At 41.5% G+C, this 22,871-nt stretch overlaps 1 protein-coding gene across 1 annotated transcript in view; it reads right to left on the bottom strand.

The window, feature by feature from the left end:
- The window catches only part of rcn1 (reticulocalbin 1, EF-hand calcium binding domain), a 51,330-nt gene extending 29,128 nt beyond the window's left edge, over positions 1 to 22,202 (bottom strand). Inside the window, exons 1-3 of the mRNA XM_043705575.1 lie at positions 19,894 to 22,202; positions 19,539 to 19,786; positions 4,596 to 4,789 (exon numbers count right to left, since the gene is read on the bottom strand). Coding sequence (XP_043561510.1) covers positions 4,596 to 4,789; positions 19,539 to 19,786; positions 19,894 to 19,965 — 514 coding nt within the window. The 5' untranslated portion in view covers positions 19,966 to 22,202. The remainder of the gene's footprint in view (positions 1 to 4,595; positions 4,790 to 19,538; positions 19,787 to 19,893) is intronic.
- Positions 22,203 to 22,871: the final 669 nt, after the last annotated feature.

Raw genomic sequence — 22,871 nt, 5'->3', positions numbered from 1 at the left:
TTCCTTTGATGCTGCCTGACCTGCTGCGCTTTGCCAGCAACACATTTTTAAGCTCTGATCTCCAGCATCTGCAGTCCTCACTTTCTCCTAGTCCACCAGTTTTGCTCCATTTAAATTGGTTTATGGGCCCCAAGTATTGGCCTTAAATGAATCAAGAAGAGGGTTGAGAGCAAAACAAGGAATTCTGTTTGTTTGATTACAAAGCAGAGTTCTGAGAGTGACTCGCGAGCCTGTGAAGTGGCACGAGAACACTTGAACATCTCACAAACAGTGTTGGAATAAAAAGTAAATAAACATGCCAGAGCCCAAACCTTTTGACCAGGAGATTCCGACCAGAATCAGGTGAACCCTTAAAGGGCCAGTTTAGTGGCCCATATAGAGTAGCCAAAGCCTTTGGGAATTGAATTATCCATCAGAGATCCTATTACCCAGCTAATCCTTCTCATGTTAGTAATTAACAAATTCATAGTTTTTACTCATTCATTGAGAACCTGCTCATATTGGCTCCTTTTAAAACATAAGTGCTGTGATTCTGTTCGCCGAGCTGGAAGTTTTTGTTGCAAACGTTTTGTCCCCTGGCTAGGCAACATCATCTCATCAGTGCTTGGGAGCCTCCTGCGAAGCGCTTCTTTGATGTTTCCTCGGGTGTTTATAGTGGTTTACCACTATAAACACCGGAGGAAACATCAAAGAAGTGCTTCGCAGGAGGCTCCCAAGCACTGATGATGTCACCTAGCCAGGGGACGAAACGTTTGCAACAAAAACTTCCAGCTCGGCGAACAGAACCACAGCAACGAGCACCCGAGCTACAAATCTTCGCACAAACTTTGAACATAAGTGCATTATGGTCTGGGAGAAAGGTATTCACAAGGAAAGGATATAACTGAGGGGGTGGGTGAAGAAAGAAGTGGAGCCAGTATATCCCTTCTCAACTGGGAGCATAATAGTTTTGGGGTAACTTGCCTGGAACTATACTGATTTGAAGAACCTCATTTAGAGTCTAGTCATAACAGTTTATATTGGTCAACATTCTTTACCCCATCACCCCATTCTCATGCTTGAAACAGGCTTGGATTTTATTATTTGTAGGATACCTGAAACATGAGTAGTGGAATAACTCCAATTAGTGCTGTAGGACAAAATTGTCCTCAAGTGGACTAGCTGTAGCTGCAAGGCAATGAGAAAGAAAATATATCACAACAGTTCTTTCCTGAGATGAAATGGTAGTTGCTTTGCCTTATTAAATACCTGATGAAAGAGTATTCTTTCCCATTGGTAAAAAGAATTTAAGTAGCAAGCATGCGATTTTCTTTACTGATTATAGACCTAAACATTACAGCTGACTATATTAGCGACTGAATGTTTAACAAGCATGGAACTCCTGAGTCCTCAATATTATCACAGGAATTACTCATTTATTTCTGAGTGTTTAATATCGTTATTGAACTAGTAGAAAGAGTTTTGTCATTAAAAATATAATAGGTATTCAACTGTTACAATCACCAACTTTCAACATTAATATTCAAGTTTGGGAAATGTTATTGCTTTTTCAGTGACTGATGTGTGCACAGTCCAACTTCAACACACAAGAATCTCCACTGATGCCGATTCAATTCTCAAGAGACTTCCTGCTGGTTCTCGTGACTTGTAGCTAACACAGTTTACTCACTTTCAAAAGGAAACATTATTTTAATGAGTGGAAATGACTCATCAAATTTAGTGAAAATGGCATATACGAGTTCAAGGTGATGGTGGGTTTTGGTACAAAAGATACAGATACACAAACAGGACCAAATTCATTCAAGGTAAACCTTTGAGGAGAATGGAGTCAAAATACAAAATTTTCAAACTATGGAGGCATTAGAATATTCTTAAACAAGTGTATCAACAGTGTCTGAATGTAAACTTCTTCCAGTTTTGAGGATATTGGTAGGGCTCCCAGCAATGTTGCCTATGGTGAGATCTGTGGCACGATAGGGTGAGGGGCCTGCTGAGGCTAATCGTGAAGCCTCATTCCATCTTTGATACATTTCATAAGCGGCAGAATTATTACCAGAGTGGGTACTTAGTGAATTCAGCTCACTGCTGGTTCTGAAGATGCTGTATGTTGGATATCTAGCATCAACATCTTAGGGCATGTCTGATAGGCACCAGCCACATGCACCTCACATCGACATAGACTGGCATCTAACATGTGTCAGACTCTAAAATCCCTCATGGCATATCTCTGATCCACTTACAGGATCCTTCTGCACTTCAGTGCTGTACCTCAGGCTGCACTGGAAACTGTCATTGTAACGCTGCAGCAAGGACACTGTGCACACAGCTCGAAGACTAGACCAGGCTGCATCTCCAAGCTCTTTGCTCATTGTCATAACACTCATTCATTGTTAGTTTACTGAATGCTCACAGCAATCCAACCTGGCCTTTTTGTCCTTTACCCCCTCAGATATGCAAGAATTATGTTACCTCTGTCTTGCCTGACAGTTTACCAGGCATACAAAGACAGGAAACTTGTCATGGTTGTCAGCAGACCTCAGTCAAGTCAAGGGGAATAGCTTTCACTCAGGGAGTGCCAGCAGACGACAGTTCAGAACCTTGAAAATGGTCAGTTAGCCGCCCTGGGCAGTCAGGGCCAGGATGCTCTCCATATAAGAGGTGAGGAGCTGAACACTGGGGCAGCTCACCACCCGTCTAGAGTCTTTCTGTCCCACTGGGGGCTGTTTCCACTAGGAATAAGACAGAGACGGGTATTAAGGAAGATGTTATTGGGTGGCACAGCTGTTACTTTTGGTGTGGATGGCGAGTGAATGGGCAAGCAGCCCTGAAGTCACATGGAGGGAGTGCTGACGGGGTTTGGGGTTGGTGGCAGTGAGTGGGGAAGATGTTGCATTTCTTGTGAACTTTTAATAATACTGACATACAGCTAAATGAAGCAGCTCCACTGCCTACCAAATTGTATGTGCACTTAAACCATATCCAAGGACTGGTCCGCTGCCAGCACCCACATTAAATGCAGGGATCTACAGTGCCTGCTTGGTCTCATGTGGTAGAGGAAAACCATTTCCTTGCCCAAGTGAAGAGGCTAGAACTAGTCAGAAACTAAGAACTAGTTAAGGTTCTGGATTAGTGGTGCTGGAAGAGCACAGCAGTTCAGGCAGCATCCAAGGAGCAGCGAAATCGATGTTTCGGGCAAAAGCCCTTGGATGCTGCCTGAACTGCTGTGCTCTTCCAGCACCACCAATCCAGAATCTGGTTTCCAGCATCTGCAGTCATTGTTTTTACCTAGGAACTAGTTAAGGCTTAAGGCTTACATTGATAAGATAGACACTGCTACAGAGAATATGAGAAGGATGTAGATGTCAGGTCTGACTCCTCTGAGATCCAAACTGTTCTGTAAATGTACATGACAACATCCTAGTGGGTGGTGCATTAAGGCTGTCCTCAGTATTAACCCTTTCAGACCCCTACACCTGATTCAACAAATATGAATGCTTGCATCCAGGTTTACAAAGGAAACAGTTTATCTAGACTTGTTGCCCTATTTACCAAGAGCATCACCCTGGCAATTATAGCAATGACATTGCTTTACAATGCAAATCTAAAAATAATGGCAAAAATATATGACTTCAAAATGCATACCAAATAATGGGCATGCACTCTGTACTAATTACCCTTAACCTTTTGGACTACACACCCTCTAACCCCGCTTTACCTAAATACTACATTTGGTTTTGGCTAACTATGGTAAAACAGATAATATCATAATACCAGCCCGCCCCAACTAACAATTGTCTGCATTAATGCAGCAGTCCCAAGCTCTTGTTGATGTTTGTTGTTTACATGATGAAACACTTGTACATCTACTTTGTCATCACTAGACTGGACTGTTCCATCACACTGCTGAGCAACTTCTCATGTTCTGCTCACTATAAACTTGAAATCATCTGAACTTTGCTGCTCATGTTCTAAGTCACTTTAAATCATGTTCCATTATTGCTTTCTGTCCGACTGTAGCTCCCAACCAAACGCTGCTTCAGTTTTAAAATTCTCATCTCTGTTTTCAAACACTTCCATGTCCTCACCCCTCCTTATCTCGGAAATCTCCTCCGATTCCGCCACCTGCAGACACATCCAAGCTCATTTAATTCTGGCTTTTTGAGAAGCCACAATATAATCTCACCATGTTTGATGACTGGGTTTCAGATTCCTAGGCTCCAAGCTTGCAAATTCCTCTTTCTCACCTTCTCTTGTTTAAAACTCTCCTTAATGCTTACTTCTCAGAGCAAGATTGTGGCCATCTGCCCTAATATCACCCTAAGAGACTCAGTTTCTAATCTTAATTTACAATGCTTCTCTGAAGTGTTTTGGAGTGAGTGTTTTCTTACATTAAAATCATTAAATAAAAACAGATTGTTATGGTGATAATGGAAATTTAACTCCATGCCCATAAGCTCCCAATAAAATTCCAGAATTACTATCATCCATTATATCCCCTTAATCCAAATCTTATATTAAACTTGATATTTATCATGTCCATTCAGACAGTACCCAACAGATTAACAGGCAGGAGAATTGGACTACAGCAGACATACCAAGATAGTAGCCATACGTCGCTTTTTTGTATTCTTCCCAGGAAATTTTGTTGTCTTTGTTCAGGTCATAGTCCCTCCACACTTTTGCTACATTTTCATAAATATAACGTTTCTGCACCCGTATAATCCATGCTTTCAGCTCTTCAGTGGTTACAAACTGATCCTGGTTGGCATCTATCCTTTCCACAATTTTTCTGAAAGAACAGACAAAAAAAGTTTTGTACTTTGAGTATATCCATGTCAAATGTGTAACAATCAACAATTATCTCACTATGGTAACTGGTTGGGGTACTTTACTTCAGGTACTGACTCTCACATTTAAATCAGAGGTCAGCTTGAATCTCTGTTCATCTCAGGCAGCAAGCTGTGTTCTCAAGAATGACTTCTGCTCATGACTTTGTAAGAACTATGAATGATGGCACCAGGCAGTTTGGTTAATGTAATTTGAGGGAACTTGGATAAGAAGCCACCATGTCTATGAAGGTGAACATTTCAGGAGCATGCAGCCATAACTAGACAGTGACAAGCTTAGGTACTAGATCACCTTGGGGAATTATATTGTGATATTGAAATTTAAAGCAACAAGGGAAGGGAGGAGAGTCTTAGACTTTGCTTTGATGAAAAGCATCATTAATAGCATTGACAGAATATGAAAAACTTGAAAATGAATAGTCCAACACAAAGTTTGATTCCACTAACAAGTATACTCTAGGCAAAAAAGTATTCTGGTATTGTAGAGACATGATCAGTGCTGAAATTTATTTGGATCACTTCAGATGGAAAAAAGAATGATAAAGAGAGCTGTTGGAATATTGCGTGCAATTCTGGTCTCCTTCTTATCGGAAAGATGCTGTGAAACTTGAAAGGTTTCAGAAAAGATGTACAAGGATGTTGCCTGGGTTGGAGAATTGAGCTATAAGGAGAGGCTGAACAGGTGGGGTCTGTTTTCACTGGAATGTCGGAGGCTGAGGGGTGACCTTACAGAGATTTATAAAATTATGAGGGGCATGGAGAGGGTAAATAGACTAAGTCTTTTCCCTGGAGTCGGGAAGTCCAGAACTAGAGGGCATAGGTTTAGGGTGAGAGGGGAAAGATATAAAAGAGACTTAAGGGGCAACGTTTTCACACAGGGAGTGGTATGTGTATGGAATGAGCTGCCAGAGGAAGTGGTGGAGACTGGTACATTTGTAACATTTAAGAGGCATTTGGATTGGTATATGAATAGGAAGGCTTCAGGGGGATAAGGGCCAAATGCTAGCAAATGGGACTAGATTTATTTAGAATACCCAGTCAACATGGATGAGTTGGACCAAAGGGTCTTTTTCAGTGCTGTACATTTCTATGACTCTAACTAAAAATCTGGTTAAAGAGCTAGATTTTAAGAAGCATTTTAAAGGAGGGAAAAAATGTAGAGATGGAATGGTTTAGGGAGAGAATTCAGGGTATAAGACCTAGGCAATCAAAACAATTAACATCAGGGAGGCAAAAGAAACAGAATTGTAAAACTATCAAAAACAAATTTTCATTTCAATTGCTCTTTTTACAACCTATGGATATTTCAAAATCTACTGCCAATTATGTAGTTTGAAATGTTATATGGCATATGTGTCCTCCAATTTTGTTCAGAGTAAACTCTCACAAATGGCACTGCATTAATGACGAGGCAATGTGCTTTAGTGATTTTGGCTGTTTGATAATATTATCTAAAATCGAGAAGAGAATTCCAATTATCATCTTTGAAAAAGTGCCATTGAATCTTTTGCTTCCATCCAAGAGGGCAAACAGGGCTATAGTTTAACATTTCATCCAAATGGTGACACATCCAACAGCGTGCTGCGCTCTATCAAATCAGCATATGCAAAATAAGCTCAGATTTTGTACTCCAGTCACTGAGTTGGGCCTGAATGAACAACCTCTGACTCAGAAGATGAGAATGCTACACATTGAGCTATTTGACAAAATAGCAGTCACCTTAGAATACAGTCTTCTCTCTTTGCAGATAAAAAGTAAGACACTGGTACTAAAAAAAGGTGACAACCAGTCAGAAGCAATAGAGCTACACTGCCAGAGGAAGGGTTTAAATGATTCCTATAAGCAATCTCCCTGACTGGGCAACAGGACTACTTGAAATACAACTACAGGAAGATCACAATTTTCAAAAAAGAAAATTAGCAAAAATACTTGTGAATAATATGATTATTATTATAAATCTCAAGCCATAGGGCAATGGACTGTCCTGGAATCACAACTGTAGGATATAAATTTTACAATGGCTTGGTACCACTCACCAAAATGACCGCTGGTAACACCTATGGGAGTTACCGTTGACTACAAATTGTATCGGACCACCAATGTAAATACTATAACTACAGGAGCAAATCAGAAGCTAGGAATCCTCCATTAAGCAACTCACCTCTAGATTACCCAAAGCCCATTTACAATCTACAAGGCGTTAAGTCAGGAGTATGATAGAATACTCCTCAATTGTATGAATGCATCTCCAGCAACACTCAAGAAGCTTGAAATCATCCAGGACAAAGCAACCACTTGATTGGTGCCACAAGCATTCACTCCCCCACTATTGATTCACTGGAGCAACAATGTGTAACGCTCATAAGATTCACTGCACAAATTCACTTAGGGACTTCAGACAGCACTTTCCAAAATCCATAACTGCTACCTTCTGGACAGACAAGGAGAAGAGTTTCATAGGAACATTATCACCTGCAAATTCCTTTCCAAGCCATTCACCATCCTGACATGGAACAATGTCCATGGAACAATTCATCATCCTGACATGGAACCATTTCTTCTCTATCGTCAGGCCAAAACTGGAACTGCCTCCCTAACAACATTGTGGGTGTACCCATGTCACATAGACTGCAACAGTTCAAAAAGGCAGCTCGCTAACATCTTCTCAAGTGCAATTAGGGATGTGTAATAAATGCTGGCCCAGCCAAAGCCCACGTCCCCTAAATTAATTAAAAACACAATCATTGATTTCAAAAGAAAATTGGAAGTTTTAGGGATAGAAATGCACAACAGGGATGAGACCAACTAGTTTACTCAGCAGAGATTTGGCAAGAACACAAAAGGGCAGAGACCTCCTCTGTGCTGTAAATAACTTTATGCAATTTAGAATTCCGTTCACTAGCAGCAATCAGTGAGTAGTAGATTTACAACAAAACAACTTACATATATAACACAATTTAAATTTCATAACCAATTCGCAGGAGTGCTTGAAAATAAATTTTCAAGCCATGGTTAGGACTGATGGCTATGAGCCCAGAGAAAAAAGGAAAGTTTTAAAGAGCACCTTAAAGGAATAGAAGGAAAAGTAGAGATTTTAGAAAAGGTTCAGGAAGGAAAATACAAAACCTAGAGCCAAGGCAGTTGAAATTGTTAAATCATAAAATCGACAGGAGGAGTTTGCAACAATGTCAAACATCAGCCATTCCTTTGAAGCCAAGCAGATTGCAAGCCAGTTTTAACCATGTTATTGGATTAGCAATCTAAAGGCCTGGCTGAGGGCTTTAGAATACAGATTCAAATCTCACCATCTAGGTAACATTTAACTAATCAAATAAATCTGGAATGAAGAACTAGTATCAGTAAAGGAGACCATGAAATTACCAGACTGAGGCAGGACTGCGGCTACCTTTATCTGATCTAGCCGTTTTAGTATTCAGCTTTACAGCAAAGTGTACACTCTCTGAAATGGTGGTATATCACTGCTTCCACCACAGCCATTCAGAATAGGCAATTAATGCTGCCCTACTATGATATTGAGCTCCCCTAAACAGGAAAAGAATAAAATCAGGCATGTAAAAGGGCTCTTGTGGTGCAGTAGTAGTTTCCCTATCTCTGAGCCAGGAGGCCTGGGTTCAAGTCCCACCTTCTCCAGACATGTTTAATAACATCACTGAACAGCCTTGATTAGAACATTTTGAAAGTTGGCCATGGTAAATAACGAATATTGTTTCTGACACTATCAGTTTCTTCAACAAGCAAGTAGTGTTAAAATTCTGCCAATAATTTCCCATCAGTTTCACTTTGATTCAGTTTTGACCAAGATTTACAATGTTTCTGATCACAGAATTATACAGACTATTATTGCAGCTTTTGCTCAGGAGGTGTTTTGAGAATATCAAAACAATGCTAAGAATGCTGGATGATATAACCTGATATAATGTTTTGAACGGTCTCCGTTAATTCAAATTAAATGGGTTGTTTTGAAGAGGTGGATGGGACCTCCTGCAGAATCTATCTGGAGACATGTCTTTACGACATGGTTGTCATGACACCAGGGGACCAGGTCAAAACCTAATCAAGAGCACAGCGCTCACAACAGTAGGATGAAGGTAGCCTTACTGCTGCCCTGAATGTGTAATCAGGCCAAGAAATTTGAGGAAGAAAAGCTACAACCAGTCCTTTGCCAGGCAGAAACAAGGTCTGTTTTTAGGTCAATAACCACACAAGAAATATGGAAACTCAATTCAGGCAAGCAAGAGTGTGAAAAGTTATAGACTATAGAATCCCAGAGGGAACTTTGCAAAGGGGTCAATTGCTGATGCTTACAATGAGGTTTGAAGGGAACTTTTCTTCAAAAAGGACATTGGAATATTCATTCTTGTAAAGCAGAGGTTATATTAAATCCAGGAGGAGTTTTGGATTTTAATCACAAGACTACATCTCTGCAGAGAGTTTGATACAATGTATAAAAGGTGGCTTTGGATTTTCAGTGCTGTTCAGAAGTTAGTTGAAACTAACTTTTCTGTAATTTTGTAAATTAGCTGCCTGTTAAATACTTCTAGGAGAAAGTGAGGACTGCAGATGCTGGAGATCAGAGCTGAAAATGTGTTGCTGGAAAAGCGCAGCAGGTCAGGCAGCATCCAAGGAGCAGGAGAATCGACGTTTCGGGCATGAGCCCTTCTTCAGGAATCAATTCTTGTAGAGGGAGGAAGAGAGCTTCTTCAAGGAAGGCATCCTTGCAAGAGGATTCGCAGTAGGTTAAAATCTCCTAGGAAATACTGTTAAATACTGTTTAGTTGATATTGATTTTGGATTGTTTGCAATAGTAAAAATCTTAAAGTGTATAATCTAGTCATGTGATTCTTTGCATAAGTCCGTGAGATATTTCTGCCTCTTTTTAAAAATTATTGGTCTCTCCAGGAACAGTAAAAACTAGTCATCCCCAAATTTTTCTGTCATAATGAATATCTGCACAGTCTTCTAGAAATTATACTCATCGGAATCAAAGTATTTATCATTATCAAACATGTGAAGGAGTTTAATGTAATGTGAGGATTTGAACTCTCCCAGTGCATCAGCTCAGCAAAAAAAAAATCAGAAATATAAATGAAATGGAACAAACTTATTTCTTTAAAACAATAACAGTAACAAAAGGGAACGATAAAGGGTAAACACATACAATGGAGTTGTAACTCCATCCAGCCAGCAGCAAGGGAGTGGGTATGACTGTATAAGATTTTGAAAGGGTTAGTGGGGATTAAGATTCTTATCAAAATGTCAGAATCCAATCAAAAGTTGTTTGCATCACGTACACTATAGCAGACATGAGCCATTACCTTAATTTGTATTGTCAACATTTATGCTAAAAATATTGGAGGTTAAGCCATTGGTTTAAAAGAGGTTAACCATAGGTTTAAGTGCACCAAGTTGTCAAGGAATAAAGAGAGCTTCATTATTAAAAAGTTAGAGATTTGTTCTGTGTCAAAATGCACACAAAACAAATCGATACATAAAGGTTAAATTATTGCATTGTATGATAGGAATGAAGTTGGTTGCGCATCGTGCAAAAGACGTTAGAGAGTTAACAACATGGAACTAAGAATAGGCACTAAAGAGCTTTACATTTTGGCTAAGGACACTAAGTTGATTACTGTAACCTAATACATACAGCTCTAAGTCTCATAGTGCTGAATAATCAGAGTGCATAACACATGTGTCACAAGAATATCTTGCTATACTGGTACCATACTTCCAACTGTAAGCTCATATTTCTATCCTCTTCTAACCAAAGTGTTCTGCTTTGAAGGATAGCTCAAGTTTATGTACATGAAATCAGAACTGTTGACGTTTCATCCACATTTCAGTCCGATTTTACATCAAAGTCAGGTAAACAATTTAAATTCAAAATCCTTGCTGGACTGGAGTCCAGAACAACTAGGATGGGATCCCCATTACAAGCTAGTCTCACTCCATGTTAGACCCAATCAATTTTGTTCTCAACTGAAATCTCACCCTGGCTTACAACTGGTGTCAATATAACCTAAGTCTCTGAATAGGACACTGTTACTGAGTAGATGACTGCAGTAAAAGTAAAGTGTATATATTTCCAAGTATCCCAAATATACGCAGTGGCAAGCTTTATTCTAAAATCAGGTTGTGAATTGCAAACATGCCAACATGAAGACAGGCTAGTGGAGGAACTCACCGACTTTTCCAGCCATTCTGAAAAAAGGTGTACCTGCTTATAATATTAACATACTCAAGGCTATGTCCAATTAAGCAGCTTTTTCTACAGAATATAAATCAAGCATTATGAAATGGTTACACAATGAAAGTCATTCAGTCCATCATATCCACGCCAGCTCTCTGCAGGAGCAAGTCAATTAGTTGTATTTTCCTACATTTCCTACATTTTGACACACTGGTTTTTCAATATTTCTGATTCCTGGTGATCCAGTGAGGCAGGAATTAGATCTTGCAGTTTTTTTAGTTATTTGTTCATGGAATGTTGATGTCACTGGTTAGGCCTGCATTATTGCCCAGAAGGTAGTTAAGAATCCACCCCATTGTTGTGAGTCTGCAGTCATACCTAAGTGAAACTAGGTAAAGATGGCAGATGTCCATCTCTGAAAGTTGTTGTATTGCCCCCATGTACCAGATTTTTCAAACTAGTTGTATTGCCCCCATGTACCAGATTTTTTTTTCAGATAACTCTCCAATTCCAGTTTGAAAACCGCAGTTCAACCTGTCTCCATCTCATTCTCAGGCAGTGCACTCCAGAGTCTAACCACATACTATGAAGAAAAATCTTTTCTCATGTCACCGTTCATTCTTTTGCCATTCACCTTAAGTCGGTGCCCTCTGGTTTTCAACTCTGTCGCCAATGAAAGCTGTTTTTCCATATCGATTGTGTCCAGATCCATCAACTTCTCATTTCTAAGAAGAACAACATGAGCATTTCCAATCTACCACATAACTGAAGTCTTTCATCCTCATAAATCTTTCCTGCATCCTCTTGAATGTTTTCACATCCTCACCTTTGGACACATTTCAATCTGAGTTGGAGTAAAATATTAATTAAGGATCTGGATGAATTAAGGATCACCATACTAGATAACATCATCAGTGAGCCTCCAGTGCTTCACTGGAGGCTCACTGATGATGTTATCTAGTATGGTGATGAAACATCTGAAAATGAACCTTCCAGGTTAGCGAGCATCCAGATCCTTACTTTTATCTTAAAAGAATATTCACAGGTGGCAGGTAGTTCAGTGGGTGTAGGCACTGCCAAATGGTAATGTCACTGAACCAGTAATCCACAATTGATCAGAGGACATTAGTTTAAATCTGGCTTGAATACATTAAAATCTGGAATGTAAAGCTAACTTAATGGCAATCATACAACCACCATCATTAATCATTAAAATCCATCTGGTTCAGGAATGTTCTGCAGGGATGGACATCTGCCATCTTTACCTAGTTTCACTTAGGTATGACTGCAGACTCACAACAATGTGGTGGATTCTTAACTACCTTCTGGGCAATAATGCAGGCCTAACCAGTGACATCAACATTCCATGAACAAATAACTAAAAAAACTGCAAGATCTAATTCCTGCCTCACTGGATCACCAGGAATCAGAAATATTGGAAAAACCAGTGTGTCAAAATGAATGTCCTTAAAGAAATATGTCTGGCTCTCTGTTATTCATTGTGCCCGCCCAGTTGATCCAAACCCAAAGTCAGTGAAACTTCCTTCTCAATTCAGTTATGGTGAAAAAGTACTTTATGCATGTTTACACAACATCATAGCTCTCATCTAGGAGGTGGACAGCACAACAGGGAAGCTTGTATACCCACCATGATCTTCAAGAAAGGAGATTAGGCCAACTGCAGCAACTACATCCCTGCTGCCAACCATGGGGAAGGTCCTTGCGAGAAATCTCCTCAATTACCTCCTTGCAATAGATGAAGACATCCTTGGAGAACCACAATGCCGATTCCATCCAACAAGAGGCATAGGCCAAGATCTTCACAACAAGACATCCAAGAAAAGTGCAGACAGCAGTAGCAACCTCTACATGTTGCTTTCTTTGACCTCACAAAGACCTTTGGGTAGCATGGTAGCTCAGTGGTTAGTACTGCTGCCTCACAGCACCAGGGACCCAGGTTCAATTCCACCCTTTGGCAACTCTCTGTTCAGTTTACACATTCTCCCCATGTCTGCATGGGTTTCCTCCAGATGCTCCGATTTCCTCTCAAAGTCCAAGATGTGCAGGTTAGGTGATTTGGCCATGGGAAATGCAGGGTGATAGGGTAGGGATGTGAGTGGGATGCTCTTCGGTGGGTTGGTGTGGACTCGATGGGCAGAATGGTCTGCTCCCACACTGTAGGGATTCTATGGTTCTGCTCCGTCAACCAAGAGAGCTGATGCAGCGCCCTCATCAAATGTTTGCACCTGCAGATATTTGTCACCATCCTCTGCTTGCTGTAGAACTGCATACAAGCTATCACTAATGGGTCTGCCACAGACCCAATACTTGCACGAACTGGGGTTATCAAAGCAACACTCTTCTCCATCTTCCTTGCTGCAACACTTCACCTCATACCCTTGAAGATTCCTGCTGATGTGGAGTTAATCAAGGAGTAGGTGGGAAATTGTTCCAACCTTCCTATATGTGGGAAGACAAGGGTGATGATACTCCAGCAATGCTTCCACCATGTCATACAAAACCACTGCAGGATAGGCATTATCTTTTAATCTTCTAATATCATTATCGTTTCTTAGACCAATAGCCCCAGCAACAAGGCACTGCTTACGATCAATGAGCTGTGCAGACAGGCTACATCATCCATATGCTTAACACAAGACTTACAAAATGAGCTCTTGACACAGATGAGGACAAAGGAAACACTTCAAAAAGGGTCCTCAAAGTCTCCTTGAAAACATGCAATATCACCACCAGTTCATGGGAATCTCTCAGCCAAAACCAACCAGATTGGAAAAGAAACATCCACAAAGTTGCCAACGATGACAACTATCTTTAATAAGCTCAGAAGAAGATCAGGAGCAAGCAGCAGAAGAAGATTGCAAAAACCTAAATGTTCCACCTCTCTACTTCAGCAAACACCACTGCCGTATCTATGGATGTTGAGAAAGTGAGTACAACAGCAAGGAAGATATGCTAAACCTTTACCAAGGTCTGGTAAGGCTACAACTGGATGATTACCTAATGTTAGATTACCAAATCTTAGAAGGTCCTTTAGAGAATGCAGAGGAGATTTCCCAAAGTGGTTCCGGGGAGGGAGAATTTTATTTACAAGATTAGATTGAACAGTTTATATAGTCATAGAGATGTACAGCACGGAAACAGACCCTTCAATCCAACTCGTCCATGCTGACCAGATATCCCAACCCAATCTAGTCCCACCTGCCAGCACCTGGCCCATATGCCTCCAAACCCTTCCTATTCATATACCCGTCCAGATGCCTTTTAAATGTTGCAATTGGAGAACAAAAAACTATCTCAAGATTTGACATGATCAGATAAGGTAAATAGGGACATCATTCATTAGCTGCTGGTATAAGGTCTGGGGTCACAGGTTTAAGGTTCTGGGTTAGAAGTGTAGGAGGGACACGAGGAAGAATTGTTTTTGCATAATGTGCGGTAATGACCTGGAACTTAAGGGTGGGAGAAGCAGAGATGTCAATGATACCATTGGAAAGGAAATTAGATAGGCACTTGAAGGAAATAAACTTGCATTGCTACAGGGAGAAAGTGGGAAATGGGATTGGCTGGATTGCTGCACAGAGCAGGGGCATGAACTCAATGGGCTGAATGGCCTCATTTTATGCTGCACTGGCTCCATGTTTCTACAATGAACATTCCCAGCTATTGACTTCAGCAACATCACTCAATTTTACACAAAAGGAAGACAATTTTTCTACAGTTATAAAAGTAGTAGCATCCAGAAATGGTTTAACACCTGCACTAAAATAGCAGATAGAAGAATGATTCATGATTCATTAAGGGGTCGTTCAGTAATGACATCAGTGCAAAGAATGAATTGCATTGATAAGCTTTTCCTGATTTTAAGATATCCCAAAGTGCTTTACAGCTGTTGAGGACTTTTGAAGAGGAGTCACTTTACTTATTCCATGAGACATCAATCTGCACACAGCAAGCTCGCAAAACAGCAATTTGATAATGACTAAATAATTTGTAGCTAAATATTATTTCTCAGGAATAATTATCCACCAGGACACCAGAGAGAATGCCCCTGTTCCTCAAAATAGTACCGTGGGATCATTTACACTCGACCAAGAGGACAAAAGAGGCCTTTTGCTTAATATCTCATCTGTTAGACAGCACTCCCACAGCATTGCACTGGAATGTCAGGTTGACTTATGTGTTCACATCTTTGTTAAGGGATGTGAATCCTGAATTTTTTCAGTCAAACCCAAATATGATACTGTTAAATTATTGTACACAAATCTGCATTCAAACTGCTTGAATAGTCCATAGTCAATAGCATGCTGCCTGACCTGATGTGCTCTTCCAGCACCACTCTAATCTTGACCTGTAGTCAATAACATGCAAGTTCTCAGATTCCAATGTTTGCTAATTTCATACTTCCAGTGCCCACCATCTAGTGTGACAACAGCAACAGTACCTACTGTGTTTGCAATGGCTTGCTGACCGAAAGCATTTAATCCTTTTGTGTTTACTTTCTTCCTGTTGCTCAGCATGGCAAGTTAGTCCTGTAACTGTATGTTAGGGCATGAATTACTTTCTCAGTTTATATGACTTAAAATGCTATAATTCTTTCACTAGGTTTTACAATATAATGAGGTATTCACCGGAGAAGTATTACTTAAAATAAGTAAAGCAGTGACAGACAACATTGTTAATTGTCTATAATGTGTGACTTATGATCTGAATTATTTTTTGTTTATCAATTTGAATTATCATGTGGCTCAACTTTGTGACTGCCATTTAATGTAATAAAGCATATAATGTAAGTACTAGAATGGATGACTAAACTTTGTTTGAAGAGACAGATTCATATAAGTATCTTAAATGCATAGGTGGAAAGGTATGGGAATGGAATTGTAGAACATAGGGTCCAGAAAGCTGACAGCACAGCTGCAAATGGTTGCTTGATGAAAAAAATCAGTAATGCACAAGAAGTCTGAATAAGGGGATTGCAGGTATCTTAGCAAAAGTTCAGGACTGGAGGAGATTAGGGAACTCGGGAGGGATGAAGTCAGGGAGAGGTTTTAATATGGAAATGCGAAGTTTTAAACTGAGGTGATATCAGGTTTGGATCCAACTAGATCATAGAATATATATGTACCATAAGTTTTATTTGGAAATGTTGTAAATAATTTCATGGGGCATACTAGCAGATTATGGAAATGTATTGTGTAGCCCTTATTGCAAGTCATATACTCTTTATATGAATGGAATTCTGTATTAACTATGCAATAAAGGGTCATGCTGAAATGAAAAATTATGTATTGCTTGGAGATAATTTGAGTGGTAAATCACAGAAAGGAGAATGAGCATCTCAGAGATATCCAATTGTTAGCCAATGTTTCAAAGTGTGTCCTTTTAGTTTCTAGTTTTGAAAAGAAACATAACCTTCCACATCTATCTCACTGATATTCAAATCAGACATACATAGGTTTTGGATACTTAGTAAATGAAGGAATTGGAGGACAGTATCAGAGTGGAGTTGACAGAGAAAGTCAGCTGTGACGTTACTGGAGGGTGTAGCAAGCTCAAAGAGCCCAATAGATGCTTGTGCTCCTATTTATTATGGGCACATCAAATCCTTTCAGATTCTTAAATCCTCTATTGAATCATGTTATTTCTAGAGAAAAAAGTAACAATGTTTGATCTTCCTGGTATCAACCATTTAAATTAGTCTGTCCCTGGAAATAATAATGAGGTTTGCAAGCATGACTGGAGACTGATGTTTGTCTAAATGAAACATGAATAATGTTGCGGAGGACAAAGTTCTACAGAAGTATATGATGACTTCTCACCCACCAGTTAACTTTTAGGTACAGGTTTAAAAGCTGTGGCCTGCATGTCAGCGTGGCACTAAAGATTTAAATTAATTACAGACAGGCTTCAGAAGTTTCCAATCTTCTTGGCCGTGGTTTACACCTTACAATTTCATATGGAAACTGTGTGCAAGACTGGAAAAGGTGTGTCAGATCTCCCACAGAGATATTAAATTCATTTTGCTGAACATTGCAATTTTAAGGAAACAATCTCATTGCACAATGCAGTTAAGATTCAGAAATTAATCTGCACCTATAAACTATTTTCAGTAACTCTCTCTCATTCCTTGCCCTGCATGAGGTTCAGTTCCCTTTATTTTCTTTACTCATTGAATGCGGGCATCACAAGCCAGGTCAGCATTCATTGACCATCCCTAGTTACCCTTGAGGTGGTGGTGGTGAATTGCCAGCTTGAACTGCTGCAATTCATTTGGTGTGCCTACACCCACAATACTGTTAGAGAGGGAGTTCCATGATTTTGACACGGCAACTTTGAAGGAATGATGACAGATGCCCAAGTCAGGATAGTGACTGGCTTGGAGGGGAATATGCAGGTAGTGTTCCCTGTATTTTCTGCCCTTGCCATTCTAGTTTAAAGTGTTTGTGGGTTTGGAAGGTGCTGTCTAAGGATTAACAGTAGGGTCAAGAGTGTGGTGCTGGAAAAGCACAGCAGGTCTGGCAGCAGCCGAGGAGCAGGAAAATCAACGTTTTGGGCAAAAGTACTTCATCAGTAATGAGGCTGGGAGCCTCGGGGGTGAAGAGATAAATGGGAGGGGGGTAGGACTGGGAGGGAGGGGGGAGAAGGTAGCTGAGAATGCAATAGGTGGATGGAGGTTGGGTAATGGTGATAGGTCAGAGGGGAGGATGGAGCCGATAGGTGGGAAGGAAGATGGACAGATAGGACAGGTCATGAGGGCAATGCTGAGTTGGAAGGTTGGATCTAGGATAAGGTGAGGGGAGGGGAAATGAGGAAACTGGTGAAATCCACATTGATGCCATGGGGTTGGACAGTCCTGAAGCAGAAGATGAGGCATTCTTCCTCCAGGGGTCAGGTGGTTAGTGAGTGGTGATGGAGGAGGCCAGAACCTGCATGTCCTTGGCGGAGTGGGAGGGGAAGTTGAAGTGTTCGGCCATGGGGCAGTGGTGTTGGTTAGTGCAGGTGTCCCGGAAATGTTCTCTGCAGCGCTCTGCGACGTAGGCATCCTGTCTTCCCAATGTAGAGGAGACTGCATTGGGAGCAACGAATACAGTAAATGACATGTGTGGAAGTGCAGGTGGAACTTTGATGGATGTGGAAGCCTCCTTTGGAGCCTTTGACAGAGGTGAGGGGGTGGTGTGGGCACAGGTTTTGCAATTCTTGTGATGGCAGGGGAAGGTGCCGGGAGGGGAGGGTGGGTTGGTGAGGGGCGTGGACCTGACAAGGAGTCGCGGAGGGAACGGTCTTTGCGGAAAGCAGATGGGGTGGGGAGGGAAATATATCCCTGGTGGTGGGGTCCATTTGTAGGTGGCGGAACTGGAAGGATGAAATGATGCATACGGAGTTTGGTGGGGTGGAAGGTGAGGACCAGAGGGGTTCTGTCCTTGTTGCAGTTGGAGGGGTGGGGTTGGAAGGCAGAGGTGGTGAAGTGGATGAGATGCGCTGGAGGGCATCAACCACCATGTGGGAGAAGAAATTGTGGTCTTTCAAGAAGAAGGCCATCTGTTGTGTTCTGTGGAGGAACTGGTCCTCCTGGGATCGGATGTGGCGGAGGTGGAGGAATTGGAAATAAGGGATTGCATTTTTACAGGAAGCAGGGTGGGAGGAGGTCTACTCCAGGTAGCTTTCGTGTGTCAGCTGTAACACTCTAGCCTCAGATTTTAAAGATTGAGAGTTCAAACCCCGCTTTAAAGACTTTAACACATCATCTACACTGCGGGAGTGCAACACTGTCAGAGATGTCCTATTTTCGACAAAACATTAAATACTGTATAGAAATCACCAGAGCTTTCCAGAGCATTTATTCTACACTTAACCTGTTCTGGATTGTCCTCACATTGCTGCCCATGGGGGTTTGCCTGTATTTAGTTATGTTTCAGTTGTGATTACACTTCCAAGGAAGTGTTCCCTTGGTGGTAAGGAGTGGTTGGGCATCCTGAGGTCAAGGGGGTTCGATGAATAAATGTAATCTTTGTAGTTAAGGAGAGAGCCCTAAATTACATTCCAGAAGCAGTTGATCGTTGGACAGATGCCCACTGCCACGTTTCTGCGTGAACAAGACATTTCTCCAAAGACATTGGCTGCTGCTCTTCTGGGAATTGTGTCAACAGCAGCAGATCGCAAAATGAAACTTTCTAAAGGAGTTTTAAACTAACGTCGCGCCGTTGTTTGACCTAGCAGGATTTCTATCTGACTGTGGTTGGTGAGCAACAGCTCACCTGCACTTTTACTGTAAAGTTAATTGTTCAGAAATTAGTTTAAAACTTTAAACGTGGTGATACGTGGAATACGCGGAAATTAACAGGGGCTGAAATGCAGCCCTCGGCCGCGTGTTTTAAGTTGGTGAATTGGCAGCCCCAGCTGACGGGAGAGGACTGAACGCCCAGTTTCAACTCGATCACAAAGCCACATCCCAAACTTACCGCAGATTCTCCACGCTCTCCTCCGGGGTCAACTGTTCGAACGTCTTGGCTTCTTCCTTGCCCAAAAAGGCCTCGTGATCGTACTGGAAGTTTTCCGAGTCGGCGTGTACCTGATCGCTGAGCTGTGGCTCTTGATGGACCCGCTCGTGTCTCAAAGTGGGCTTGGGGCAGCCTCCGGCCACACAGAGAAGCAGCAAACAAAGTAGGCGTGGGTTCCCCATGTTGTAATATCTTGGAACAAATGCAACCTGTAAGAAAGATACAACCAACAGAGAAAAAAAAATACAACTCTACAAACTTCTGCTTCATTCATTCATTGCATTTTCTCTTATTCATGGAAGAAAATCTCAGATACCTGTTTGAACCGACCCCCGTTGATATGTGGAGCGACCGCTTCTTTTAAGCTACGCACAGAATTCTGTCCCATATAAGTTACAAAGTTATTTCAAACCCAGCGGCTAACTTCGTCCCCCACTGCTCCGCTTCATGTATCAGCCTTTGATGTGGGACTGAGCCACTCAACACTCCGATTGCAGGTTAGAAAGCAGAGTGCCGTTTTGTTAAGGCGCTTCCGATTGGGGAGAGGGCGTGACCGTGCTGGGGGAGGTTGGAAGTCGCCACGTTGCAGGGCTGCAGGAGCAAATCTCGTTGACAATCACTTTTTAACGCTTTTCCTTTAACCCATATCTAGAATGCAACCGTTTGTGTCTGTATTCCAACGTGTTTTTGTTCCTTTGCATATCTTCACATATAAAAGTGAAATAGGATCTTGCATACTCACTGTGGAATACTATTTAAATCTAACGCACTCGTGTTACCATCACAAGAGCCATTCAGGTTTTTTTGGACTTTCCATTTAGGAAAATGTTATGTTCATTATTCTTTAGTTGAAGTTCAAACGCCCACAAAAGCCAATGTATAAAACAACATTGCACTTAATACACATTTTCTGTGACGCTTGGGATATCGTGTTCCGCATAAGGCATAATAGATCTCAGATGATGTTACAGATGTAAGATAATCTTTAAAAAGAAAAAGTAGGAGTTGTTAGGCACAAAAAGGTCTAATTCAGTTTATCCCACCCCAGGAGTTATATCATTCAACAAGTTGTTGATAGAGCGACCATTCTCTTGTCAACGAGTCTACAACAGACACAGAGATGAAGTGAGTAAAACCTGAGGGAGAACTTTAGGAACCATTGATCGAAAGTCACTTGTTCCTCACTATATTTGCCACACGTGTCTCAGTCACTAATAGGCTGCAATCCAAAATATAGTTTTTATGTGTCTGAAAGAAACCCATACATTTTGCATTTGAGTGCCTCAGTGATTACCATCCACAGTCTCTGACCTCCATAATAATGAAGTGCTTACAGAGGCTGGTCATGGGCCACATCACCTCTAGCCTCCCAGCCTGCCTCAATCCCCAGCAATTTGCCTCCAGTGAAACAGGTCCACAGCAGACACCACTTTCCTAGCCCTACACTCATCCCTGGAACATTTGGTTAACAAGGATGCCTATGTCCGGTTCCTACTAACTGACTACAGCTCTGCCTTCAATACCATAATCCCGACCAGACTAATCTCAAAACTCCAAGACCCAAGTCTCAGCTCCGCACTCTGCAACTGGACCCTGAGCTTCCTGACCCATAAATCTCAATCAGTGAAGATAGATAACAGCAGTTCCTCCACGATAATCCTCAACACTAGCACCAGGCAAGGATACATACTCTGCCCCCTACTATACTTAGGTACATGTAGCCAAATTCCGTACAAATGCATCTATAAGTTTGCTGATGACACCGCCATGTTAGGATGATATGAAACAACAATGAATCAGAATACAGGAAGGAGATAGATACTTGGCGTTGTGGTGCAATGATAATTACCTGTCTCACAATGTCAGAAAAACCAAAGAACTGATCATTGACTTCAGGAAGAAAGGAGCAGGACACACCCCTATCTACAACAACGGAGCTGAGGTGGAGAGGGTTGAAAGCATCAAGTTCCTCGGAGTGGCAATAACCAACACTTTGTCTTGGACCTCCCATGTAGATGTGATAGTCAAGAAAGCACAACAATGTCTCTTTATCCTCAGGTGGGTTAGGAAATTTGGCATGACCATATGGACCCTCACCATCTTTTACAGATGTACTCCAGAAAGCATTCTATCCAGGTGCACAACGGCCTAGAACAGCAACTGTTCTGTCCAGGACTGCAAGAAACTACAGAAAATTATCTACACAGCCTAGACCATCACGGAAGCCAACTCCCATCCATGGACTGCATTTACATTTCTCGTTGCCATGAAAAGGCTGCCAACATCAACAAAGACCCCTCTCACTCCAGTAATGCTCTCCTACAACATCATCCATCAGGGAGAAGAGACAGAAGCTTGAACACACACACGCACGCACACCAACAGGTTTAAGAACAGCTTCTTCCCTGCTGTTATTAGACTGCTGAATGGACCTCTCTAGTGATGTTGATCTTGTTAATGTTGATCTTACTTTGTGCACCTTCTATGCCACCATAATCTTGTGTGCCTTGCTCTGTCTAAGCTCCCTATGATGGGGTGTATGTCCTTGTTTTCTATGATCTGCCTGTACTGCTCACAAAACAAAACTTTTCACTGTACTTAGGTACATGTGACTACAATAAATGAAGCCAAATGAATGATTGAGCTGTGCATGATTCTACATTTCTTTGTTATGTACCTCTTACAGACTGAGTTTCTTCTTCAGGTCAGGTTCTCTCCATCGGTTGAATCCAACCTTACCAAAGAGCAAGCTGGTTTCAGACCTAGTTGAAGCTGATACCAAATACTGAGTTGCCAGCCACATTGAGACTAGCTACCAATGCCTACTCAACACAGGATCTATAAGATGTAGTAGCAGAGGTGGGGCATTCAGTACATCAATTTTTTTTTCTGTTTTTCATCAGCAGCAGTAGCTCGAAGGGCGGGAGCATGGACCAGGGGCCTGCTGGGAGTGGTGAGTCACTGATTTGAACCTTTAAAAACTTAACTCGAGCGTGGGAGTCTTCCATTTCTGTTTTTCAGCTGCAGCAGCAGCTTGAAGGGCGGGAGCTTAGACCAGGGGCCTGCCGGGAACAGTGAGTCGCTGATTTGAGCTTTTCTATTTGAAATCAGAGAGCAGAGATTTCTGGGAAAGGAGGGACTTTTTTTTTATTTCCGCCCAGCTATATAAGTCAGTGTTTTCTAAACCCGAGACCCTACGTTTGTAGAGTCTCCTACCCAACCACCTCCTCAAACCTTAAAGACCAGGGATACATCAGGTAAGCGTCTCTTCTTTTTTACTTTGTGATAAGGAGA

The sequence above is a fragment of the Chiloscyllium plagiosum genome, chromosome 16 (assembly GCF_004010195.1).
Source record: "Chiloscyllium plagiosum isolate BGI_BamShark_2017 chromosome 16, ASM401019v2, whole genome shotgun sequence".
Lineage (NCBI taxonomy): Eukaryota > Metazoa > Chordata > Chondrichthyes > Orectolobiformes > Hemiscylliidae > Chiloscyllium > Chiloscyllium plagiosum.
This window is presented reverse-complemented; position numbering and strand designations above follow the sequence as displayed.